Source organism: Coenobita brevimanus, chromosome 16 (genome assembly GCF_032717465.1).
Source record: "Coenobita brevimanus isolate Jiangsu-jjx chromosome 16, ASM3271746v2, whole genome shotgun sequence".
Classification (NCBI taxonomy): Eukaryota; Metazoa; Arthropoda; class Malacostraca; order Decapoda; family Coenobitidae; genus Coenobita; species Coenobita brevimanus.
Genome location: NC_136969.1, coordinates 6,887,903 through 6,911,814, shown reverse-complemented (window position 1 = coordinate 6,911,814; position 23,912 = coordinate 6,887,903). Strand labels below are relative to the sequence as shown.

Here is a 23,912-nt window from a genome sequence, read left to right as displayed (position 1 = left end):
CACACACACACACACACACACACACACACACACACACACACACACACACACACACACACACACACACACACACACACACACACACACACACACACACATTAAGTAACTTGTTATCTTTGAATGGCACACTAATGTGTATGGGGAAATCATACAAAACACACTCAAATAATGGGTCTATTTTTTCTTCTAAATAAATGAAAGTGGCACTGACTGAGTAGACTTTTTTCCTATAAGAAGATGGAGCAATTTGCCTTGTAAATAATATTAATAATACAATATCACAGTGAGTGCAGGCTAGCTACACACACACACACACACACACACACACACACACACACACACGTTAACTAACTAGTCATCTTTGGCACTGCTGACATACTAGTGTGTGGGGAAGTCATACAAAACACGCTCAAATAGCAGGTCGATTTTTTTCTTCTAAATAATTAAAAGTGGCACTGACTGAGTAGACTTTTTTTTTCCAATAGGAAGATGGAGCAATTTGCTTGGTGAATAATATTAATATTATAATATCACAGTGAGTACAGGCTAGCTAGACCATTGGTTCTGAAACTGGTGTGCCTTGGAATTATTCTTATTTGATGATTGATTTACATAGCTATAATCAAAAGTGTGCCTTGAATACTTGGTGTGCCTTGTGTGACAAAAACGTTTGAGAACCACTGAGCTAGACTGGCTACTGGCTAGCTGGCTAAAGAGCCCTCTGCTTCACCAACCTGAGCTTGTAGACAATGTAGAGGCAGCGGCAATCTCCTGTCCTGACTCATCTGCTGCTACAGCAACAGCAGGAAGTAGCTCCTCCGCCTCCTCTAGCCTTGCTGGCTGCACCTCACTGCCTTGGTCCCCTTTCTTTTTGGAAAAGCTTCTCATATCCATAGCCTCAGGTCTTGCTAGCTATCACCAGATGTCAACAAACCGCGTAACCTGTGCTCTCTCTCTCTCTCTCTCTCCACTGCGTTACTGATGGCCGACAGGCGAGTGGCCGTGAATACGTACTAGGAACTAACGAGAACCGGACGGGATCAAACCGAATGTTTTCCGTACGAGATCTGTCAATTCTAGTACTGACAACAAGAATAAAAATTTTGTGTTGGCCCCAGCCGGGGCTATTCTTAGTTTTTTATTAAAAAAAAAAAAAAAAAGATATTTGAGATCCGGGGCTATTTAGAAAATATTTGGGGCTATAGCCCCCAATGCCCAGGCCTAACTACGCCAATGGAACTAAGTTCTTGGCATTCCATGTAAGCTGCAAACGTTGTTGCTCAAATAACTCATGTCTCGTGCATGCCTCCCTTCCTCCCCTTCCTCTCCTGCTCCCTTCCATCACTCTCTTCTACATTCCGGTTACTGGTCACGTAAATGCCATCCTGCCCGCCCATTTGCAGTCTCTCTCTCTCTCTCTCTCTCTCTCTCTCTCTCTCTGTCAAGCTGGAAGTAGGGTTTAGACAGACTGGTAGGAATGATAAACAGAGACAGTTGGGAAAGGCGAAGTATCTAACAGCAAATAAAGTAAGTACAAAAGTAAGTCGTAAATGAAAGAGGAAGTAATGAACTCTGACTACATGAGAAAGTTGGGGAATTCTGTATGCATGTGACAATGACAACAGATGCCAGGGTAAACTATTCAGGCCAAGGACATCCAAACAGAACACTTTGTTTATGAGAGGTAGTTTTTTTTTTTTTTTTATGCAGGAAATAAAAGAGAACAGAAATCCATATTGCCGGCTTGGGCTCTGCTGAAGGAAATAATAAGGAAGAAAAATTCCTTCATGATATATTAAAAAAATGTGGTAATCGATTACATGCATGGCGTTAAAAAGAGTGATTTTTTCCCCCGGGGTGCAAACCAAAATATAGTCAGTCTGGCTACTTTGCTTGAGTATGCAAATGTGCTCACTGACTATACCAACTTTACCCTTCTTTTCCGGCGGGTTACTTTACCGACCTACAATGTGCACACGCAGACAAGATACGGTGGAATTAAGTGCCAGCGGATTGAGTCTTGATATGTTCCTGGAAGACTGGAATATGTGCTCCCTGACAAAGTTAGGAAGGGCTTTGTATGCTTCTGCTTGCGTGACATACCGGTGGATGGAGCCATCGTGTTTTCCTGGAATGAATAGTTGAAGGTTAGATTATTTTCCATCGACATCACGGGATGGACAGTCAGTTTCTGCTAAGCCTAAGTCTTAACCAAGAACACGACCCGACCATGACCAGGCCACAAACTCAAGTCATAAAGCAGGTACGCCTCCGTGATTACGATTAGGTAAAAATGACAATGGTTTTAAAATAATAATAATAATAAGAAGAATAATAATAATAATACTATTACTACTACTACTACTACTACTACTACTAGTAATAATAATAATAATAATAATAATAATAATAATAATAATAATAACAATAATAATAATAATAATAATAATAATAATAATAATATATCTATCTGTAAACCTAGGCTGCTTCCCCCAGGGAAAGAGAGGTAGCCGAGAAAGGACGACACACTCCCCATTTACTCATCCTTTCAAACACATTCATTCACATCATAGTCCCAAAGGGGAGAAGATCCTCACCGCATCACACTGCACAAGGGTCAACCGCACAGTACAATCAGTGACATCTGCAGAAGGGCCCGACAGTAGAGCTGGTTTACCCCTGCCACATCATAACAGACCCATCCCCTTACCTGCACCTGACCTGACAAGCTGATCAGACCAAATGCGGGAGAATATCCCCTCAGGGCTGCGTCATCATTTATTCATTCACAGTTTCTCTCCATTTATTTCTGTCACACACAGCCACTCTTCCTTGTTCAAAAGACATCCCTCTCGCATCCAGCGCTCTCTTCACACTGTCTATCCATCCTATTTGTGGGCTCCCTCTCAGCCTTACACCTCTCACATCAGATCTAGTTATCTTTTTCATCAATCGCTCATTATTCATTCTCTCCATATGCCCAAACCATTGCAACACCCTCTGCTCAACTCTACCAGCCATCTCCCGAACAATTCCAGTTCTCCTTTGCACTTCAGCATTTCTCACTCGATCCATATGCGTCACTCCACACATACTCCTCAGACACCTCATCTCCATTACATTCAAACTTTTCCTCTCTGCTACACTCATATTCCATGTTTCAGCCCAATATAACGCAGTTGGTACTGTCACGAATCAAATTCTCGACATTTCCATTTTGTGAGAAGCCACGAACTATTAGTGGAAAACTCACTGTGTATCATTCAGTTAACCGCTCATTCGGACAGAAGCTTTGTCAAATCAATTTTTCATTGTCATACGTGATCGTCTTTGTGTGAGACATTAGCGCTTCCGCTGAGCGATTTGTTTTGGGCGCATTTCGCTCACTTGACCGTTAAAAAAATGCGGCCTACTGCTCCTTTTTTTCCCACGACTTACGCAGTCGAGTATTTGCTCTGACAGAGAGAGGTTCTGTGCTCCAGCAGTGTGAGAGGTCAACCCAAGCTCCACAAGACCACAGCTCCAAGCTCCCACCCTTGGTGATACACAGCATTCATCGTTCAGTATTTCTTTTCGTTTTCCTAGTCTTAAGAGTTTAATTAAGGTGTTTTTCCTAGGCGTAAGAATTTAGCTCGAGTGAGTGAGTGAGTGCGATCTCATTAATTTGATTTTGAATTGTAACGTTAAATTTATTTTTCTAATCAATAAATTTAACAGTTCTTTTCCTTGAGCTTAATGTAATGCAACCTCTTGTTTCATTTCTCCACAGTTAAGCTTATTTTCCATATAGCTCCTAGCTTGCATAAACGTTTTGCTATTCATAACTGGTACTTAGGCCAGTCTTGTATTAAACTTAAAATCCGTTCTGCCTCCTAGGAGTTAAGCACCAGCAAGAGCCTGATATTATTATTAGTATTATTTATTGTCAGGGGTGAAGTAACTTTCTGCAGAGGCTAACAGTACTAAGAAACAGCAGTTGAGTAATTAGTCTCTGATGTGTACTGTTGAGGAAGTTTATAAATTCTCGTTCTTAGAGAATCGTGCGAAGAAGTCAGCGTAAAGTAATCGTTGCTTGATTTAGTAAGACGATCATTGTCCCTGCTCTTCAATATTATTGAATATTATTATCAGTTAAATAATATTTAGCATTTATTTAAAAACCCCGTGTTATTTTAAAAACCCCGTGACAATTGGCGACCTCATTCCAGGATATTAGCTCCTAGCTCTAAAGCTATTCACAAGATAGTGCTCACTCGTTCATATTTAGGTATTTATAATTAAAGTTTATAGGCACAAGTTTACTGGTGTTTACCGTTAGTTTAACAAGTGAATTTTTGCTTTATTAATCCACAGAGTACTTAACTCTAGTTTATTCTTGGTAACACCAGACGATTTTATTCGCTCCTGGGTACCCGCCGTACCCATTGTGTTAATTATTGAGTCTTCCCAGTTATTGGCATTTTTGCTTTATTCCTTTTCAGTTAACTAGATAAGACTGGTCACCACTAGCTTGTGTCTGTATTCTTTACTTGTGTCATTAGCATTCGTTTGCGAAGCAGTCAGTATTCAGTTTCGTTTGCTTAATAAATTAGCGCCATGGCTACCACTGTATTTTTACAGGAAGCCAAAGAAATGGGTCTTTCGGACCCAACCGAAATTAAAGAGTATATACTCTCACGGCATAATCAGGAGCAGCAGCGCGAGAATGATGCCCGTGAAGAGCGTAAGATTCAGCGCGAATACGAGCGAGAACAGCGTGAGGAACGCGAAAAGGAACACGAATACGAGCGCGAACAACATGAACGTGAGCGAGAACAGCGCGAATACGAGCGAGAACAGCGCGAACACGAGCAAAAACAACGCGAACTCGAGCTAGTACAAGAGCGAGAACAGCGCGAATACGAGTGTGAATACGAGACAGAGAACGAGAACACGAACGTGCCGAGCGAGAAGCACGCGAAAAACATGAACTTGAAGTGCTGAAGCTCAAGCGAGATTCCTTGGCTTCAGACACATCTGGTGCAGTTAATCCAAGCTCCACTAGTGCTCTTCCAACACATGTCCTGGCGACCACACGCATCAAGCTTCATACAAGGAAAGCGAGCGAATCGAGCCGTACATAGCTCGTTTTGAGGACATGGCAGACATGTATCAACTGGATGAGGCAGCTAAGCGGCTCCAATTTCTTAGTTTATTTGAGGGCCCTGCCCTCGATATTCTCCACAGAATTCGTGGAGACAATCTCACGTATGAGATGATGAAAGCTGCACTCATTAAGGCGTATGGTCTCACAGTAGACGACGCCAAAGTTCAGTTCATGCGAGCTCGTCTCCAAGACAAGGAGACAGCTGTTCAGTTCCTTGATCGTCTCACAGCTTACTTAAATGAGTGGATGGAGAAAGATGAAACTCCTTCCACGCGTGAGGGGATAATTGACCTTATGCTGCATACACAGCTAGAGAGGTCGTGGCCTGCTAATAAGAATTTTGTCTCATTGACACTTTTGATGCTCCACCTTAATTGGTTTTGCAGGTACAGCAATGGGTGTAGCAGTTTTGCTGTGCGGGCCAGCTGATCGTCTGCCGCACGTTGCCGCCTCTTCTCCTCTGCCTTCGTTGTCGCCATATTATTATTTACTGTCATTTTACACGTAGGTACAGTTACACTACAACTGTCACACCTACACCGTGTATTACATACACCACGCTACACAACAATTAGTTGTCAGTGTAACTGTAGCAACTTTTCGCTCAGTTTGACCTGAGTACAGGATTATCACCATCGTCACGGAGTTTTTGCCTCAAGCTTGCTTCTATTAACATAAATACGAGGTTTTTTCGCTCACTGGCGACTGCGACTTTCTCCTGTAGCAGGATAGCACACACACCACAGTGTGAATCTTGTGTGACTGAGTTAGGATATGTACATATATATATATATCCACAAATTTTTTCCCATAAGGAAAAAATTTAATTTTTTAGGGGCGTAATGTCACGAATCAAATTCGCGACATTTCCCTTTTGTGAGAAGCCACGATCTATTAGTGGAAAACTCACTGTGTATCGTTCAGTTAACCGCTCATTCGGACGGAAGCTTTGTCAAATCAATTTTTCATTGTCATACGTGATCGTCTTTGTGTGAGACATTAGTGCTTCCGCTGAGCGATTTGTTTTGGGCACGTTTCGCTCACTCGACTGTTAAAAAAATGCGGCCTACTGCTCCCTTTTTTTCCCACGACTTATGCAGTCGAGTGTTTGCTCTGACGGAGAGAGGTTCTGTGCTCCAGCAGTGTGAGAGGTCAACCCAAGCTCCACAAGACCACAGCTCCAAGCTCCCACCCTTGGTGATACACAGCATTCATCGTCCAGTATTTCTTTTCGTTTTCCTAGTCTTAAGAGTTTAATTAAGGTGTTTTTCCTAGGCATAAGAATTTAGCTCGAGTGAGTGAGTGAGTGCGATCTCATTAATTTGATTTTGAATTGTAATGTTAAATTTATTTTTGTAATCAATAAATTTAACAGTTCTTTTCCTTGAGCTTAATGTAATGTAAACTCTTGTTTCATTTCTCCACAGTTAAGCTTATTTTCCATATAGCTCCTAGCTTGCATAAACGTTTTGCTATTCATAACTGGTACTTAGGCCAGTCTTGTATTAAACTTAAAATACGTTGTGCCTCCTAGGAGTTAAGCACCAGCAAGAGCCTGATATTATTATTAGTATTATTTATTGTCAGGGGCTAACAGTACTAAGAAACAGCAATTGAGTAATTAGTCTCTGCTGTGTACTGTTGAGGAAGTTTATAAATTCTCATTCTTAGAGAATTATGCAAAGAAGTCAGCGTAAAGTAATCGTTGCTTGATTTAGTAAGACGATCATTGTCCCTGCTCTTCAATATTATTGAATATTATTATCAATTAAATAATATTTAGCATTTATTTAAAAACCCCGTGATATTTTAAAAAACCCGTGACAGGTACAACAATACCCTCATACAGCCTTCTCTTTACATCCATTCTAAGCGAACGACATCTAAACACTTTTTTCATTCCTCCAAGCACCTTACCTACTTCATTCATTCTAAACTTCACTTCTGCATCTATTCTTCCATCCACAGCAACATGTGACCCTAAATATTTAAAACACTCTACCTCCTCAAGCAACTCACCATTCAAAACTATATTCATCCCCCTACCATCTACCAACCTCGTACACTTCATCACTGTACTCTTATTCTCATTTATTTTCAATTTCCTCCTTTCACACACCCTTCCAAACTCCTCTACCAACTGTCTCAATCTCTCCTCTGAATCAGCCACCAGTGCAGTATCATCTGCAAACAGCAACTGCTTCAACATTCACCAGACTCAGACCTCCCCCTAAAACTCTTGCATTCACCTCCCTTACAACACCATCCGTGTAAATATTAAACAACCAAGGCGACATCACACATCCCTGTCGCAGCCCCACTCTCACGGGAAACCAATCACTCACAGCATTTCCCACTCTTACACACGCTCTACTATTTACATAAAAACTTTTCACCCATTTTAGTAACCTACCATCAAGTCCATACAATCTTAAAACAGTCCACAAAGCCTCCCTATCAATTCTATCATATGCTTTCTCTAAATCCATGAATGCCCAAAAAACATCCTTGCCTTTTGCTAAATACTTTTCACACACTTGTCTCACAGCGAACACCTGATCCACGCATCCCCTCCCTCTCCTAAAGCCACACTGCTCATCACCAATCACTCCCTCTGTACCCTCTCTAATTCTCATAATTAACACTCTACTATACACCTTACCTACAACACTCAACAGACTTATACACCTAAAGCTAGTACATTCATACTTATCACCCTTGCCTTTATACAACGAGACCACACAAGCACTTGCCCAGACAATTGGTACCATATCTTTCAAAAAGCACACATTCAACCATCTTACTAACCAGTCAACAAGTCACTCCACCACCCTTCAGGCATTCCACAGCACACCCATCCATACCTGCAGCTTTCCCTGTTTTCATCACCTTTACTGCCTTCTCCACTTCCTCCTTCGTGATCAAAGAATCATTCAACTCTCCCAACACATTTATTCCTTGCACCCTTCCATCCGCCACAATCTCAGCCACCTTTTCCTTCTCTACATTTAACAAACTCTAAAAATACTCTGCCCATCTCTTCCTTACTGCATCCATCTCAGTTAACATCCTTCCATCCTCTGCTTTTACTCACTCTCCCTTCCCAGACTCTCCCTTTCGCACCCTTTTCACCTCTTTCCAGAACATTTTCTTATTCTGTTGAAACTCAGTCAGTCGCCTACCCCACCTTTCATCGGCTGCCACTTTAGCATCATACACAGCCCTTCTCGCCCTATTCCTCTTTTCCTTATACCTCTCATATGACACCTCATCCTTCCTCTGCAGCCACACTTCATATGCACGTCTCTTCTCAGACACAGCCATACTTACTTCCTCGCACCACCATTCACTTCCTTTTCTTACACCATCACCCACACGTCTCACACCACACACCTCTTCTGCATGCCCAACCACAGCACTCTGAAACAACCGCCACCCCTCCTCCACACTGCCATTTTCCTGACCTTTCACTGCGTTCCACTCATCTTTCAATTTCTCCTGATACTCTATCATTTTCTCTCTTTTATCCAACTCACTCACTTTCAAAACCTCACTGCCACACCTAACCCTCCTAGCTCTCACCCATCTCTTACCTACTCTTAACTTTCCCTCCACCAGGTAGTGGTCAGACATACCTCCACCCTCCCCTCTCAGAATCCTCACATCCAACAATCTTCCTATTACATTCCTAGACTCAACCACATAGTCCATCAATGCTTTATCCACAACCATTCCACCCTCCTGTCTCACCCATATATATTTATAAATATCTTTCTTCTCAAACAGCGTATTTCCAATCACCATCTCTCTCTCAACACACATCCCTATCATTCGTTCCCCATTTTCATTTCTTCCAGGCACACCATGCATACCAACTACACCTTCAACTGCTACATTTCCGACTCTAGCGTTCAGATCTCCCATCATTACCACATTCACATTCGCTCTAAAACTTTGCAGACACTCATCAACATCATTCCAGAAAGACTCCCTCACTTCTTCATCCCTTTCACTGCCAGGCCCATATGCACTCACAGACACCCACAACTCACGTTCAAATTTCGCTTTCACCCACATCAGTCTCGATGACACCTCCTTCCATTCAATCACACACTGCTGTACTTCCGGACTCACTAACATGGCCACACCTTCTCTTGCCCTTCCTCTATCAACACCTGACAATATTCCATTCACACTTCCAAACATAAACTCACCCTTCCCTCTCGTCTTCGTTTCACTCAAAGCTAACACATCCAACTTTCTTCCCACAAACATTCTCCCAAACTCCTCCCTTTTAGCCTCAATTGTACTACATCCACACACATTCATAGACCCAATCTTCATGGTACGGGGATAACTCAATCCCCCATCCCTTTCTCTGGCCTGTCTCTTTTTAGCAACTAAAAACAGAGGAGGGGGTCCCTAGTAATAATAATGATGATACAGACACACACACACACACACACACACACACACACACACATATATATATATATATATATATATATATATATATATATATATATATATATATATGCGTCAGACTTTGGACAGAGGCTCAAAATCCCATTAGTGTCATACACCTCCACATGTCACCATTTGGGCGTTAACATATACCGTCCATATAATATACCAAGGATGTACTGTAAAAGCGGGGATACTTGTACGGTATGTCGTCAGGCAGTATGGTGGATCAGAGATCAGTGAAGTCTGCTTTTAGTGAAATTCAATCTTTTAAGCTGTTCCCTGTTGCAACTGGGAATTCGAGCCCGCGTCCACTGGATAAGGAGATAACCTCTTTTACAGATTCGGCATTATGTGTGCAATAAACTCCCAGTCAGCAGATTTACTGTCGGATGCAGAAGAAGTTCAAAACTTCCTCTCCCACTTATTTAACCAATGCATAAATAAGATAATTCTCAAAATATGATGCAGTTGAACAATTATCTGCTTTACAAGAAAGGCGACTCAGATCATAATAACTATCGGCTTTTTAGCTTATCATCAGTTATTTACAAACTCTTCATTAAAGTCCGTATAAATATAATAACAACAGATGTGAAGAAAACCCACCTCGTGAGTAGGCAGAATTCCGATGCGGATATTTGGCTACTGATCATCTACTTAATTGATCAACTGACTGAAAAAGCTAGAAAATATAAGAAACCGCTGTGCTTAGGTTTTGTCTATTACGAAACGGCTTTAAATTTTGTGGAGCACATAGCATTAGTAAAGTTTATAAAGTCATTACGGGACTAAGAAGTAAACCATAAAATTGCAGAGCTGCTAGAAAGCATATAGAATAAGGGAACTTCTGCAGTTAACTTGCATAAAAACTCGGGAAATATTAAGATTTAGAAAGGCGTGCGTCAGGGAGATACAATTTCAACAAAATTATTTACTGCACGCCTTGAAAGCATTTGGAGAGAGCTAAAATGAGAGAACAAAGGAGTGAGCATATACAGTGAAAACTTAAACCATTTAAAATTTGCAGATTTCTCAGAAACAGCCAAGACATTGTAATGTTAAATGACCGTCATAAAGAAAATGTCATATTAGCAATAAAGATGAACCACAGTAAAACTAAAGTAATGTTTAATCCAAATACACCGAATAGCATCATCAAAATAAAGGAAGATATTCTTGAAGAAGTTGAGGAGTACAATTTCTTGGGCAAGTACGTAAACTAACTAAAGACCATGAAAACAAAACAAAAAAGACATATTACAACTGGACAGACAGCCTTCTTCCTCCTTGAATCCTGGAAAGTATCTTTTGAGATTTCTTTGCAAGGATTTCAGTTGCTGAATTATTTCACTTTTGAGTGATGAGTCAAGTTGTTGATCCTCTTCAGTCTAGTCAAGAACAGCCTAAAGATTCTTAAACATGATAACATTTTCTGTACTCACTTTCCTTTGCCAATTCTGAAGTTTAGCAAGAAATGCATGCATACAGTCAATGAGATGAAATACATGTCTTTCCTTTTCTTGTAACTTGAGATTCAGCCTGTTTAGCTGCTCAAAAATTTTCGCCAGGTATGCAAGACGTGACTCCCACAATGCCTGGTTGAAGAGACTTACGAGATCATCCTTCCCTTTCATTTCCAAGAAAAGTTTAAGCTCTCTCAGAAGGTCAAATACTGTGTTCACAACATTGTTCTTGGATAGACATCGAACTCTGGAGTAAAGGAGGAGGGATTCATACTCAGCATCCAAGTCTTCACAGAGTTTCTGGAAGAGTTGAGAGCTCAAATCTCCTGTTTTCACAAAGTTGACACATTTCACCATATCCTCCATGATCTTGCAAAGTGCATTGCGGGGGGGGGGGGGTTGACGCCAGTGCAAAAACAATGGATCATACAGTGAACCACTTTCGCATTTGGAGCTACTTCCTTGATATGCTTCTGTAGGCCCGATTTTGATCCAAGCATCGCTGGAGCCCCATCAGTACAGACTCCACAGCAAATTTCCCAAGCTATTACGTTAGCTGTGAAGAAAGAAGTCAACTTTTCCATCACATCTAAAGCTTTTGTGGTAGTTTCAAACTGTGTACAGAACAGATATTCATCTTTGATGTCATGCATGAATACATACCTAACAAACACAAGCAGCTGTGCACAAGAACTCACATTTGTTGACTCATCCAACTGTATTGCGAACATGCCAGTTGGAGACAGTTTAATCTCCTGCACCACTAGTTCCATGATATCAGCTGATAGTTCACTAATTCTCCATTTCACTTTGTCGTTTGACAAGGAAATCTGTTAAATCTTCTGTGCACTTGACCCCATGAACCCGCTTGACTGTCTTTACAGCACGGTTGAAAGTTTCACCAATCTTCCTTGCTGTTTCAAGGGAAACATCATATGATACCTCTACTACACTTAAGTTCCGTTGTTAGAGAGCACCTCTCCAATTCAGTCTCTGTTTTCCCAAACTCCGTTCAGGCACGTGAAGAAACTGGGGCCTGTGTCCGCATACTTAGGGTGTATTGCCGTCAGATGATGCTTCAATTGACTAGGCCTCATGGAATCATACCCCAGCACTCTGAAACACAGCACACATTGAGGTTTCTCAATGCCATCAGCGAGGATAGACGTAAATCGGTAGATATGATATTCTTCATTGTACTTTTACATCTTTGGAACACTGGCAGCCATTGGAAATCTAGATACAAAAAGCCAAACAGATGGAAACAGACGAATGATAATGTTTAAAAGTAAGTTGCCTCTTGCACCAAAGTGAATTCACTACACTGTTTTAAAATCAAAATCGAAAATAAAAAATCACCACCGTCGAACGACTTTCACCAAACTAGCATGCTTAATTCTTAGCTACACCCAAGTGAATTAAAATTTATGCGTATGAAGTCACCGGTTTTCAGTATCTGATTTTATTGCAAATAATACTGAATTAATTTGTTTGCTATTTTTTGTTTCCAATAAGTTAGAATAAGTTTCATTAAGAAACTTTCGACCTAATGAAGAAGTTACCACTAGCGCAACTGAAACAAAATTCGTCTAGCATCATAGTAACTATTAAGTTCTCCGAATTCTCCGCGTATGCTAGCCAGATTCCATCGTCGCCTTTACTTATGCAAAGATTATGTAAAATCATGGTTACACTTCAAGGAAAAAATGTGAAATATCGTGTGAATTACTAAATATATCATTACACTTTGAATAATCATATTTAATCAATACCGTATGATTTGCACACTTTCACAAATTTTGACAGTAAACATTAAAAATTCATGCAAAAAATAAACAAAAAGATTTCAAACTCAAAAAAAGAAACATAAGATACCACAAATGATCATCAAAAAACATCACTGATCATACAAAAGTAGCAAAAAACAAATACTATTTAAATTTATATCCGATCCACCCCGCATTAAAATTTTACATTGGTTGTCATAAATTTCGAGTCAGAGCCGCTAAATCTGCATTAAAATTGAGTTTGATGAAAGGCATTTGATTTAGTTCAATATGAAACGGCGATTTTTTTTTCCAGCCTTGACTTTAATTCAGATTCTTTGTTGAAAGAGAATTAGTTGACTTTCATGATATATTTTATATCAGAGCTGTATTATTTGGTGCAAGTGGCCAACGATAATGAAAAACAGATGAATGAAATGAAAAAATGAACAGAAATGAAATTACAAAGAGAATATGTGAGAGCAATATCATGGGTAGAAGTGTGATAGAGAGACCACCAGTCAGCTGAGAAGGCTATGCAGAATACACAACCTATAAAGCTAAACCTATATCTAAATATATTTATAGGTAGATAGATAGATAAACAGAAAAAACAATTTGTCAAATTCACAATACTGTTATCAAGTAAATATCTAGCAAGTAGGACTAGAATAATGTACAGAAAGCAATAGATATTTTCTCATAAACTTACATCAGTGGGTGCCAACTGGGGTCGTGGCCGAGAGGGAAGTTACAACAGGAGCGAGGGAGACACATGTCATAAAAAGACTTTGTAGTTACTTGTAGAGAAGTTATATATATATTAGACTTGTAGAGAAGTTATATATATATTAGACTTGTGGACGAGCGGTTGTTATGCTTGAGTAGCTTTGTCAGTAGATAATCTTCTTTCCCATTTGTCATGTAGTGACAGGAGAGGTAAAGAATAGTATGGGACTATTTTTATTTGTCTTGGAAAAACAAGTCTCTCACTCACGAGTGAGAGAGCAAAGTCCCTGTCTCCCTGTCTCGCTCTCTCTCTCTCTCTCTCTCTCAAGTTGCTAAGCCATTCTCCCTGCGACCTGTCTGTTCTATGGCTAGCTTCCTTCTCAGCTCTCTTTCCTAAATTCTGGTGAAACAGGAGACGTATCACCTGTGTTCCCTGTGATTGGAAAGTTCTAGAAGCCTGTGTGTATGTGTGTGTATGGTCAACAAGGCTTTGTTCACCGGTGAATTGCTGACAACTAACTGCATCATCTCCTTACTGGCTACTTCGTAATCTGTCATCAGCTTTTCCTCAGTGTAACTTGCAAGATCATTTCCCATTCCCAGGCTCGCATAGAGCTGTCTATCTATCTATTTATCTATCTATCTATTATGATTTGTAATTATAATATGGAGTCCTAATATATGCTCGGTCACGCGAAAATGGCGTACCATCGACAGTTAATAGTCATAACATATTAATACATATTATATACACATTTTAATGAACTTACAGGCTAATTAAGTGAAATACATAATATTGTAAAAGTAACATAATTGTATGAATATTGTATACATATAATATTTATAGTAAATAGTGATTATTTAGTAATATTACATTTTTAAAAAAGTTGTATACATTTTGTGAGATGTGTATGTATAACAGACATACGCATATAATTGTGCAATGGTAATACTGCTAGGTTATACATTACATATTGAGTTATCACTTCAGTAATGTCTAATATTTCACCTAACTTGTATGATGATACTGGTAATACAGAATTGTGGTATAGTTGTATGACTTATAACATTGTAGTAGCACTATGGTAATACATAATTGTAACATTTTATGAACTGTTACAAAATATTGTGGTAATGCATAATTGTGTTGGCCTTATAATTGTAGTTACATTTTGTTAATGCAACTGTTACATAAGTGTCTTGGCCTTATAATTGTAGTTAAAGTTACATAAAAGATACATCTTGTTAATGCAACTGTTAATTGGCAAAGTGTAACATAATGCAATCGTTTGTCGTTACATAATTGTTACATATCGTTTGTAGTTACATAATTGTAGTTAAAGTTACATAAAAGTTACATCTTGTTAATGCAACTGTTACATAAATGGTACATATTGTTTGTAGTTACATAATTGTAGCAAGTGTAACATAATGCAGTCGTTTGTCGTTACATAATTGTTACATATCGTTTGTAGTTACATAATTGTAGTTAAAGTTACATAAAAGTTACATCTTGTTAATGCAACTGTTACATAAATGGTACATATTGTTTGTAGTTACATAATTGTAGCAAGTGTAACATAATGCAATCGTTTGTCGTTACATAATTGTTACATATCGTTTGTAGTTACATAATTGTAGCAAGTGTAACATAATGCAATCGTTTGTCGTTACATAATTATAATATGGAGTTACATAATTGTTACATATCGTTTGTAGTTTATGTGGTATTTTGGCATATGTAGTAACACTTACACTTATTTTCATTTGTTTGTTATGTGATCTTACTCTATTTCTCTCTTTTTTCTTTCTTACTTTTTTTTTCTTTTTTTTTTTTTATGTATTGATTTTCTATAGTTTGTTTGTCTTCGTTTGTCTACGCTTTTTCTATGGTGTTCATGGTTGCCTAATTACTGGCTAATTTCCTTGGGATACTTTTTTAAGATTTAGTTTATATTGCACAGGTATTACTGAAAATGATATACTATAGCCCCATATTTTGTTATTTTATATGAAAAATTATATACACTCAATACAGTATTAACTATATACACTGACTTGTTGTTCACTTGTACCTATCGTGGGTAATATGTGTGTCAGCACTGTGTGGAAATCATTGTCTTCACGATTGTGTTGAAGATGTTCACTCTTGCTAACGTCATTTGTGTTGGCCATGTTTTTTTTCTCTAGTTTACCTTGTAACTTAATTTATATGTTTCCACCAGGTAGCTTTAATTAATAAATGTTTAATACAGTTCTTTTAATCGCTCACTGAGTAACTGTGATGGTATATTTTCTTTATTACTTTGTAGATATAATAATGTATAGCTGTATGTATCAAACACGTATTTTATGTAGGTATAAATGGTAACACTCGTTGGTAGTAAATAAATGTTATAATAAATGAATGAATATATACAGTGTAGAATATTTATTGTTGGTGCAAGTATTTAATGATTGAATTATGAAGATAACTGAAGTAAGTATGTGTATTTAAGCTGTAACTATACAGCACGTTTTATATGTTTGTGCAGAAGCTTATTGTCTATCACTGTGTATTGTATAAATGAAGTAACTATGTAACTCACTAATTTTTACCGTGGTGGAAATGGTGTGAGTGGTGGTGCAGGTGGTGTGTTGACCGACGTGGCGTATTTTCAGCAAGCACGCATGATGACGTCGACTTCCCACACTGGTAGCTGTGGTGAGTGAATGAGTAGCGATGAGTAACTTGAGTGAAGACGAGTGAGTAAGAGGAGTTATGAGTCGTGTCTCACTCTTCGTTTGTTTGTTCCGTTTTTCTTCCTCGAGGTATTGGTGGTCCTTTTTTCTTGTGATTTACTCGCTGTGGGATGAAGACTGCTGCTACTTGTAGGTGCGTGTAGAAGATTATACAGACGACTCGTAGAGTTGTTACTTGTAGTTGATTGTAGATGGTTGTAGTTCTTTGGTTCGTCGTAGAAATTGCAAGACTGTTTGTATCAATACTTTGTTAAACTACTTGCAAGGCGTCCTGTGACCTCTTCACCTCTACATCAGCGTGATGATCGGGGAGACGGAGGGGGGGTTGGAGAGAACTGTCAGGAGCTGGGTGTGAGAGGTATTTTTTTGTTTTCAATCTTGATATTTTGTAGGAATTCACTGTTGATTCGTAGACGAGGTTCGTTCTTTTCGCTGCTACCAAATGTCATGAAAGACTTTGTAGTTACTTGTAGAGAAGTTATATATATATTAGACTTGTGGACGAGCGGTTGTTATACTTGAGTAGCTTTGTAAGTAGATAATCTTCTTTCCCATTTGTCATGTAGTGACGGGAGAGGTAAAGAATAATATGAGACTATTTTTATTTGTCTTGGAAATATTAACAAGTCTCTCACTCACGAGTGAGAGAGCAGAGTCCCTGTCTCCCTGTCTCGCTCTCTCTCTCCCTCTCTCTCTCTCTCAAGTTGCTAAGCCATTCTCCCTGCGACCTTTCCTAAATTCTGGTGAAACAGGAGACGTATCACCTGTGTTCCCTGTGATTGGAAAGTTCTAGAAGCCTGTGTGTATGTGTGTGTATGGTCAACAAAGCTTTATTCACCGGTGAATTGCTGACAACTAACTGCATCATCTCCTTACTGGCTACTTCGTAATCTGTCGTCAGCTTTTCCTCAGTGTAACTTGCAAGATCATTTCCCATTCCCAGGCTTGCATAGAGCTGTCTATCTATCTATTTATCTATCTATCTATTATGATTTGTAATTATGGTATGGAGTCCTAATACACACTTGCACCCTGTACTGAGACCTAAGTCTGTCGGAAGAATCTCTCCTAAAGAGGTAAATAGGACTTCATATGGTTTGCTCGACACCAAGTTCACTCCTGCATATTGCATATAAAGTGTTGCCATACAGCCATATATCTTTTTGCCCGCTCATTGGTCCAGCAGTGTAAAAACATAGTATACACTTGAGTGGGAGGGAGCAAGGTGACAAGCTTCAACCCGTGGCCCACTGACCCGAGTGTAAGGCAGTTACACTTTAATTTACCACTTTTGATAGCCTGCCATGAACCTCATAAAATACAGCCGTAGCCCCCTTGGGGGCCATAGAGAACCAGGGATCTTGTGGGTCATTTTTGAATACTTGTTGAGACTGATCGTATTAGTTATCTGTTCAGTATCTTCTGATTCCCTTTACATTGTTGTTATTAGTTTGTCACTCAGTTCATGTGTCACATTCAGAATAATGTAACCTACAGCCTGAAAACTGGTTACTTTGCCCGGACGGAGTCTGGTGAGGTATTGTTTTTGGATGAATTTGTTTGTTGTTTCATTGTTTGTTAGCAACATTGTGGAAAAACGGCTGAATGAAGTTACAAAACTTTCAGGATAAGTGGGCACTTGTCCCGAAAGCAAGTGTTTATCTTTTGGAGGCAATCGATTGACCATGAAAGGTCAAAATCAAGGTTAAGGATATTCAGAGGGCTATAAATTGAGAACGGTTGAAGATAAAGATGTTTACGTTATGAACATAAAGAAACTCATAATATGGGCTTTCATTTGGCACAAAGACTTTTGACCTTGAATGATCTTGAAAAGTCAAACTCAAGGTCACGGATATTCAGGGGGTTATAACTAGAAACTGGTTGAAGGTAGAGAGATATTTACTATTATTAACGTATAGGAAATCCCGAATGGATTTTTAATTCGTACCTTGTCCTTTGACTGTAAGTGACCTTGAAAGGTCAAAATCAAGGACACGGTTATTCAGGGGGCTGTAACTCGAAACTCGTTAAAGATATATTTAGTATCACCGAGATATAGGAAGTTTCATATAAGCTTTCATTTGGCAGCATGACTTTTGACCTTGAGTAACCTTGAAAGGCCAAAGGCAAGATAATGGATTTTCTAAGGGTGTAACTTGAAAACATTTGCACCATTACCTTAGACTGACAGCAAATGACAGAAAAGATTAGTATTTAACAGCGATAAAATAACTGCTTTCAGGCAAGGTTTATTGTGTTTGGCACCACTTTTTCTTTTCCTAATTCCTAACTGAAGGACTCTCTTCTTTTCACTTACGCTTAATGGGCATACCTTTTTATTTTCAATTATCTTTCTTTCACTTCTGAACCTTCCTATATTTACTTTCTTGATAACTGTTACATTAGTGATTACGTTGCTCTTATCTGCTGTAATGAAGTCGATTTCATTTTGTGTTGCTCCATTTGGGCTTCTGCAGGTCCATTTTCTCCCTTTTCGTTTGAGGAAGAATGTGTTCGTTTTTATCAAACTATACTGTACATTTCAGCAAAATTTACCAACATTTAACTCTGTCATGCCTCTTTACTACTACGAATTTTCCCACACGCAATGATTCATTTTTTCGATCTGCCAACGTTTCCTTTGAAGTCTCCCATGAGTATAGTATATCTAGTCTTTTCTTCTTCTACAATCTGAGAAATGTCTCCAAAGAAAATTTCTTCACCTGTGTTTTGAGAAGTGGGTGCATATCCTTGTATTACTTTCACGGAGTACCATTGTGGAATTTAATTACGATCCATAGCAGTCTGACAAACACACTGCTGATTTTAACAATGTTGTTTGAAAATTTCCGTATATATATATATATATATATATATATATATATATATATATATATATATATATATATATATATATATAAGTATATGTAAAAGGAGCATGAAGGGAAAGTGATAAAGCGAATGTTAAAACTACAGATAAGGAAAAGTATAAAGGTAGTGTCAAGCTGATATTCATAAACCAGTGTTTCACAACTTTGGCCGATGAGTACCCCGCTCTTCTTGTTATCGTCCGCCTTTAGAAGGTGGAGCGATAATGCTTTTGCCTTCCCCTCCCTCTGTGTGTGTGTGTGTGTGTGTGTGTGTGTGTGTGTGTGTGTTTTATGCGAGGAAGAAGGAATCAAAGGCCATGAGCCCGCAGTAACAGTTCCCTCCAAGAGAAAAACAAAATACAATATAGAGCCAAATTCAAGATCCGATCATTTTGAGATGCCTGGACACACTGCGTTTGAAAGACTGGAGATCATAGGCAGCAGGAAATACAGACAGAGGGAGACAGTTCCAGAGCTGACCTGTTGCATAAATGAAAGACTGGGAGTAACGGTTAACTCTTGCATTAGAGAGTTGGACAGAAAAAGGATGAGAGTTTGCTGCCAGACGGGTGCTTCGCGCACGTCGTAGAGGTGGAGGAATGCAAGCAGAGAGTTCAGAGGAGCAGTGACCATTAAAGTAGCGATAGAAAAGAGATAAAGATGCAACAGTGCGGCGAAGAGACAGAGGTTGAAGGGGGTCAGTAAGAGGAGGAGAGTTAATGAGACGAAAAGCCTTTGCCTCCACCCTATTGAGAAGAGCTGTATGTGGGAAGCCTCCCCACACATGAGAGTTGTACTCCACACAGGGGCGGATAAAACCCCTGTATAGAGTCAACAATTGTGCAGGGGTGAAGAAAGTGCGGAGTCGGCTTAGCACACCCAATCTCTTGGAAGCAGATTTTACAAGAGATGTAATATGATATTTCCAAGATAAGTCCCGAGTAAATGAAACCCCAAGCATGTTCAAGGATGATGCAGGATTAAGCTGAATATTATTAAACATCAGTGGGTATACCTGTGGAAGATTTTGTCGGGTTGATAGGTGTAAGAACTGAGTCTTAGATGCATTAAAGACAACCATATTATTTTTACCCCAGTCAGAGATACGAGCCAAATCAGACATTAGGTGTGCCACAGCCTCATCTCTTGCTTGTTGAAGTAACTGTTGAGATGGGCATTGCGGGAACCGAATGGAAAGGTGAAGGGTGGAGTCATCAGCGTATGAGTGGATAGGGTTAGATGTACAGCTTAGAAGATCATCGATGAATAAAAGGAAGAGAGTTGGTGATAGGACAGAGCCCTGAGGAACACCACTGTTGATAGATCTAGGAGAAGAACGATGGCCGTCTACAACAGCGGCTATAGAACGACCAGAAAGGAAGCTAGCGATGAAGGCACAGATAGAATGATAGAAACCGTAGGAGGGCAGTTTGGAAATTAAAGATTTATGCCAGACTCGATCGAAAGCCTTTGAGATGTCAAGTGCAATGGCAAAGCTTTTGCCAAAGTCCCGAAAGGAGGATGACCAGGAGTCTGAAAGGTAGATGAGAAGATCGCCAGTGGAGCGTCCCTGACGGAACCCATACTGACAATCGGAAAGAAGGTTGTGATAGGAAAGATGCCTTAAAATTTTTCTATTAAGAATTGACTCGAAAACTTTTGAAATACAGGACGTTAAAGCAATTGGACGATAGTTGGAGGGTTGGGAGTGGTCACCCTTCTTTGGGACTGGCTGAATGAGAGCAAACTTCCAGCAAGAAGGAAAGGTACAAGTTGACAGACAAAGGCGAAAGAGTTTGCCTAGGCAGGGTGTAAGCACAGAAGCACAGTTCTTGAGAACAACAGGAGGGACCCCATCAGGCCCATATGCCTTGTTAGTACTGAGGCCAGTGATGGCAGAAAGTACATCAACTGAAGAAATTTTAATGTCAGCCATGAGGAAGTCAGAGGGGGGAAGTGATGGAGGAACAGCACCGGAATCGTCTAAAGTGGAATTGGAGGAGAAAGTCTGTGCGAAGAGATCTGCTTTATCAGTAGAAGAAATAGCTACAGAACCATCAGAGTAGAAAAGAGGAGGGAAGGATGATGAGGTAAAGTTGTTAGAAAGATTTTTGGCAAGATGCCAGAAGGAGCGGGAAGAATTCGAGTCGGAGAGTTGAGAGCATTTAGTATGGATGAAATTATTTTTAGTAGAGCGAAGAACAGACTTAGCACGATTCCGGGCAGAAACGTAAAGATGGTGTGATTCAGGGGTGGGTTGGCTCCGGTACCTTTTGTAGGCCCTCTCCTTGTTGCGGACAGCATTAGAACAAGCGTGATTAAACCAAGGCTTTCTTGCATTAGTCAAAGGATATGAGAAAGGAATGTATGCTTCCATGCCCGAGAGAATAACCTCCGTAATGCGCAAGGCACACTCAGATGGCTCCCAGCCATGGAAGCAATAATCATTCCAGGGAAAATCAAAGAAGTACTGCCTGAGGGCCTCCCAGTCCGCGGCTCCAAAATGCCACAGACGACGTTTCACTGGAGGGTCCACAGGCCATACCGAAGTGATAGGACAGGTTAAGGTAATAAGGTTGTGATCGGAGGAGCCCAACGGAGAGAAAAGATTAACAGAGTAAGCAGAAGGATTAGTTGTGAGGAAGAGGTCAAGTATGTTGTGTGTGTATGTTCCCATTATATCTCATGAACGGCTTGAGCTATCAACATGATACCTTCTTAAAAAGACATCAAGATATGGCCAAAATCTTGGCAGAGTTCGAAAATGGGCACTCAGAGCTAAAAGTCAAGGTCACCAAAATGGCTGCCAAAGGTCAACTAGTTTTCATTCCTAGCCTTTAGCACCATTATCTTATGAATGGCTTGTGCTATCAACATAAAACCTTCAGGATATAGAGATATATTCAAAATCTTTGACGAATTTGAAAATGGGCACTCAGGGTCAAGGTCAAGGTCATCAAAATGGCTGCCAAAGGTCAACTAGTTTTTATCGCCCACCTTTAGCACAACTATATCTCAAGAACCGCTTGAACTATGAACATGAAACCTTCAGGGTATCAAGATGTGGCTTAAATCTTGGACTTGGCCAACAACATATTCTGGCGGGCGATTAGCACTCGGCTCCCAAAGGCTTTTCTTTCAGTTACAGAGATGTCATCGCTACTTTACTAACGGATATAGAAAAAATACTCGGTAAACTGTTGCTTTCCAGTTGATTCTCCCAAAATATTCCTACATTGCTGCTACTGCTAACCAAAACCAGTCAGCAAAGTCAATGAAAAAAGGTACAATAAGAATAGAAAAAACACACTCAGCTATAGAAAGAAGGTTCAAGAAACAAACACTCATCAATTTCCATTCTGCTGCTGCATTCGTGCAACAAGTATCTCGATCCCATGCTCGATGTTGCCCATGGTTAGCTCACGTCGTGGAGAAACCCACTTTGAAGGCCTTTCTGGGATTTTGTTTTTATAAGGAGCACAGTGGAGAATGTCTTCTGACTTGTTGGAAATGGAATTTATTACCTCTAGTGATGCTCTTGCAAGTACACCACCAATTGGTCACATCAGACGCCAGAATACGAGTACTAGTATCCTAGGGTACACTGCCTGAAAACCCTGGTTCAACAAAAGATTAGTAAGCATTACTTTCATGTCATCATCATTGCTCATATGTGTCTCGGAGGAGCTGCCAGTTTTGTTGTTGACTAGTACCATCCCAGGGAAAATATTTTGCTACACCATGGTGTTTCAATGTGTGTGAGGTGAGGAACAATGCTTTCTATTAGTAGTGAACTAACTGTCTCATCACTTAACTTCTCGTCTAAAATAGTAAAGCCTCCCATATTGACTTCTTGAAGTATGCAATCAGAATGCAGAGTTCATAAATCCCCTTGCTTCATGTACACAAACAAGAATGTTGGCATCCGTGCCACACAAGAACAAGATGAGGTCATAAAATGGCTGAAGATGTCTGCCAGATACAACAAAGAGAGAATGAACACTTGTTCACAGTGGCGTACCTGAGGGGGGGCGGGGGGCTGTTTGAAACTGCCCCCCGGGTCCCCAATTGAGGGGGCCCCCAAAAGCCTTAAAAATTTATAAGTTTTCTATTAATATTAAAAAATATATATATATATATATTCATCATTCCGACAATTCCGGCTGAGATATTAGAGAAGTTTTGAGAATGAGGGCGGCTAGGTTCTTTGCCAGGCCCCCTAGGAGGGGGGACCCTGCAAAGAACCTAGCCCTCCGGGCCCCCAAATATCTAGGTGCGCCTCTGCTTGTTCGAAGAAGTAATTCTAGTTATCCTAATAATCTCAGCCATGGAGACCCTTAACAGGGGTGAAGATTTTACCACTTGCTGTCGCACTTCAGTAGCAGAGAAGTTCTGATGCTCATTTGTCATCTCTCCACACACAGTAACCTTAACATTCTTTGATACAAACGGCGGCCCCAAGTGAAAGTTACGGCATGAAGACAGACAGGCCTTCTTTTAGGTGACGTGTTGTGCATTTGATGGAAGAAAGTGACAAAGGAAGGCTAAATGAACCTGAAAATTGTGCAGCACCACTCCACTCTAGGAGACTGTATAAAATCTAGAGTCTCACAGTTAATGCAGATAATACCTCAGATAACTCTAAAATATTTTCCTACAGCTAAATCACATAGTTCCAAAATGTTTTCTTTAACTCTCCCAGACGCCAGTGGCTTCTAGGCAATGA

General features: G+C 39.9%; 1 protein-coding gene across 1 annotated transcript in view; it reads left to right on the top strand.

Moving 5' to 3' along the window:
• Window positions 1-1,211: 1,211 nt before the first annotated feature.
• The window catches only part of LOC145390944 (uncharacterized), a 188,675-nt gene continuing 165,974 nt past the window's right edge, over window positions 1,212-23,912 (top strand). The window contains exon 1 of the mRNA XM_080265681.1: window positions 1,212-1,259. Within this exon, the coding sequence (XP_080121807.1) occupies window positions 1,212-1,259 (48 nt within the window). The remainder of the gene's footprint in view (window positions 1,260-23,912) is intronic.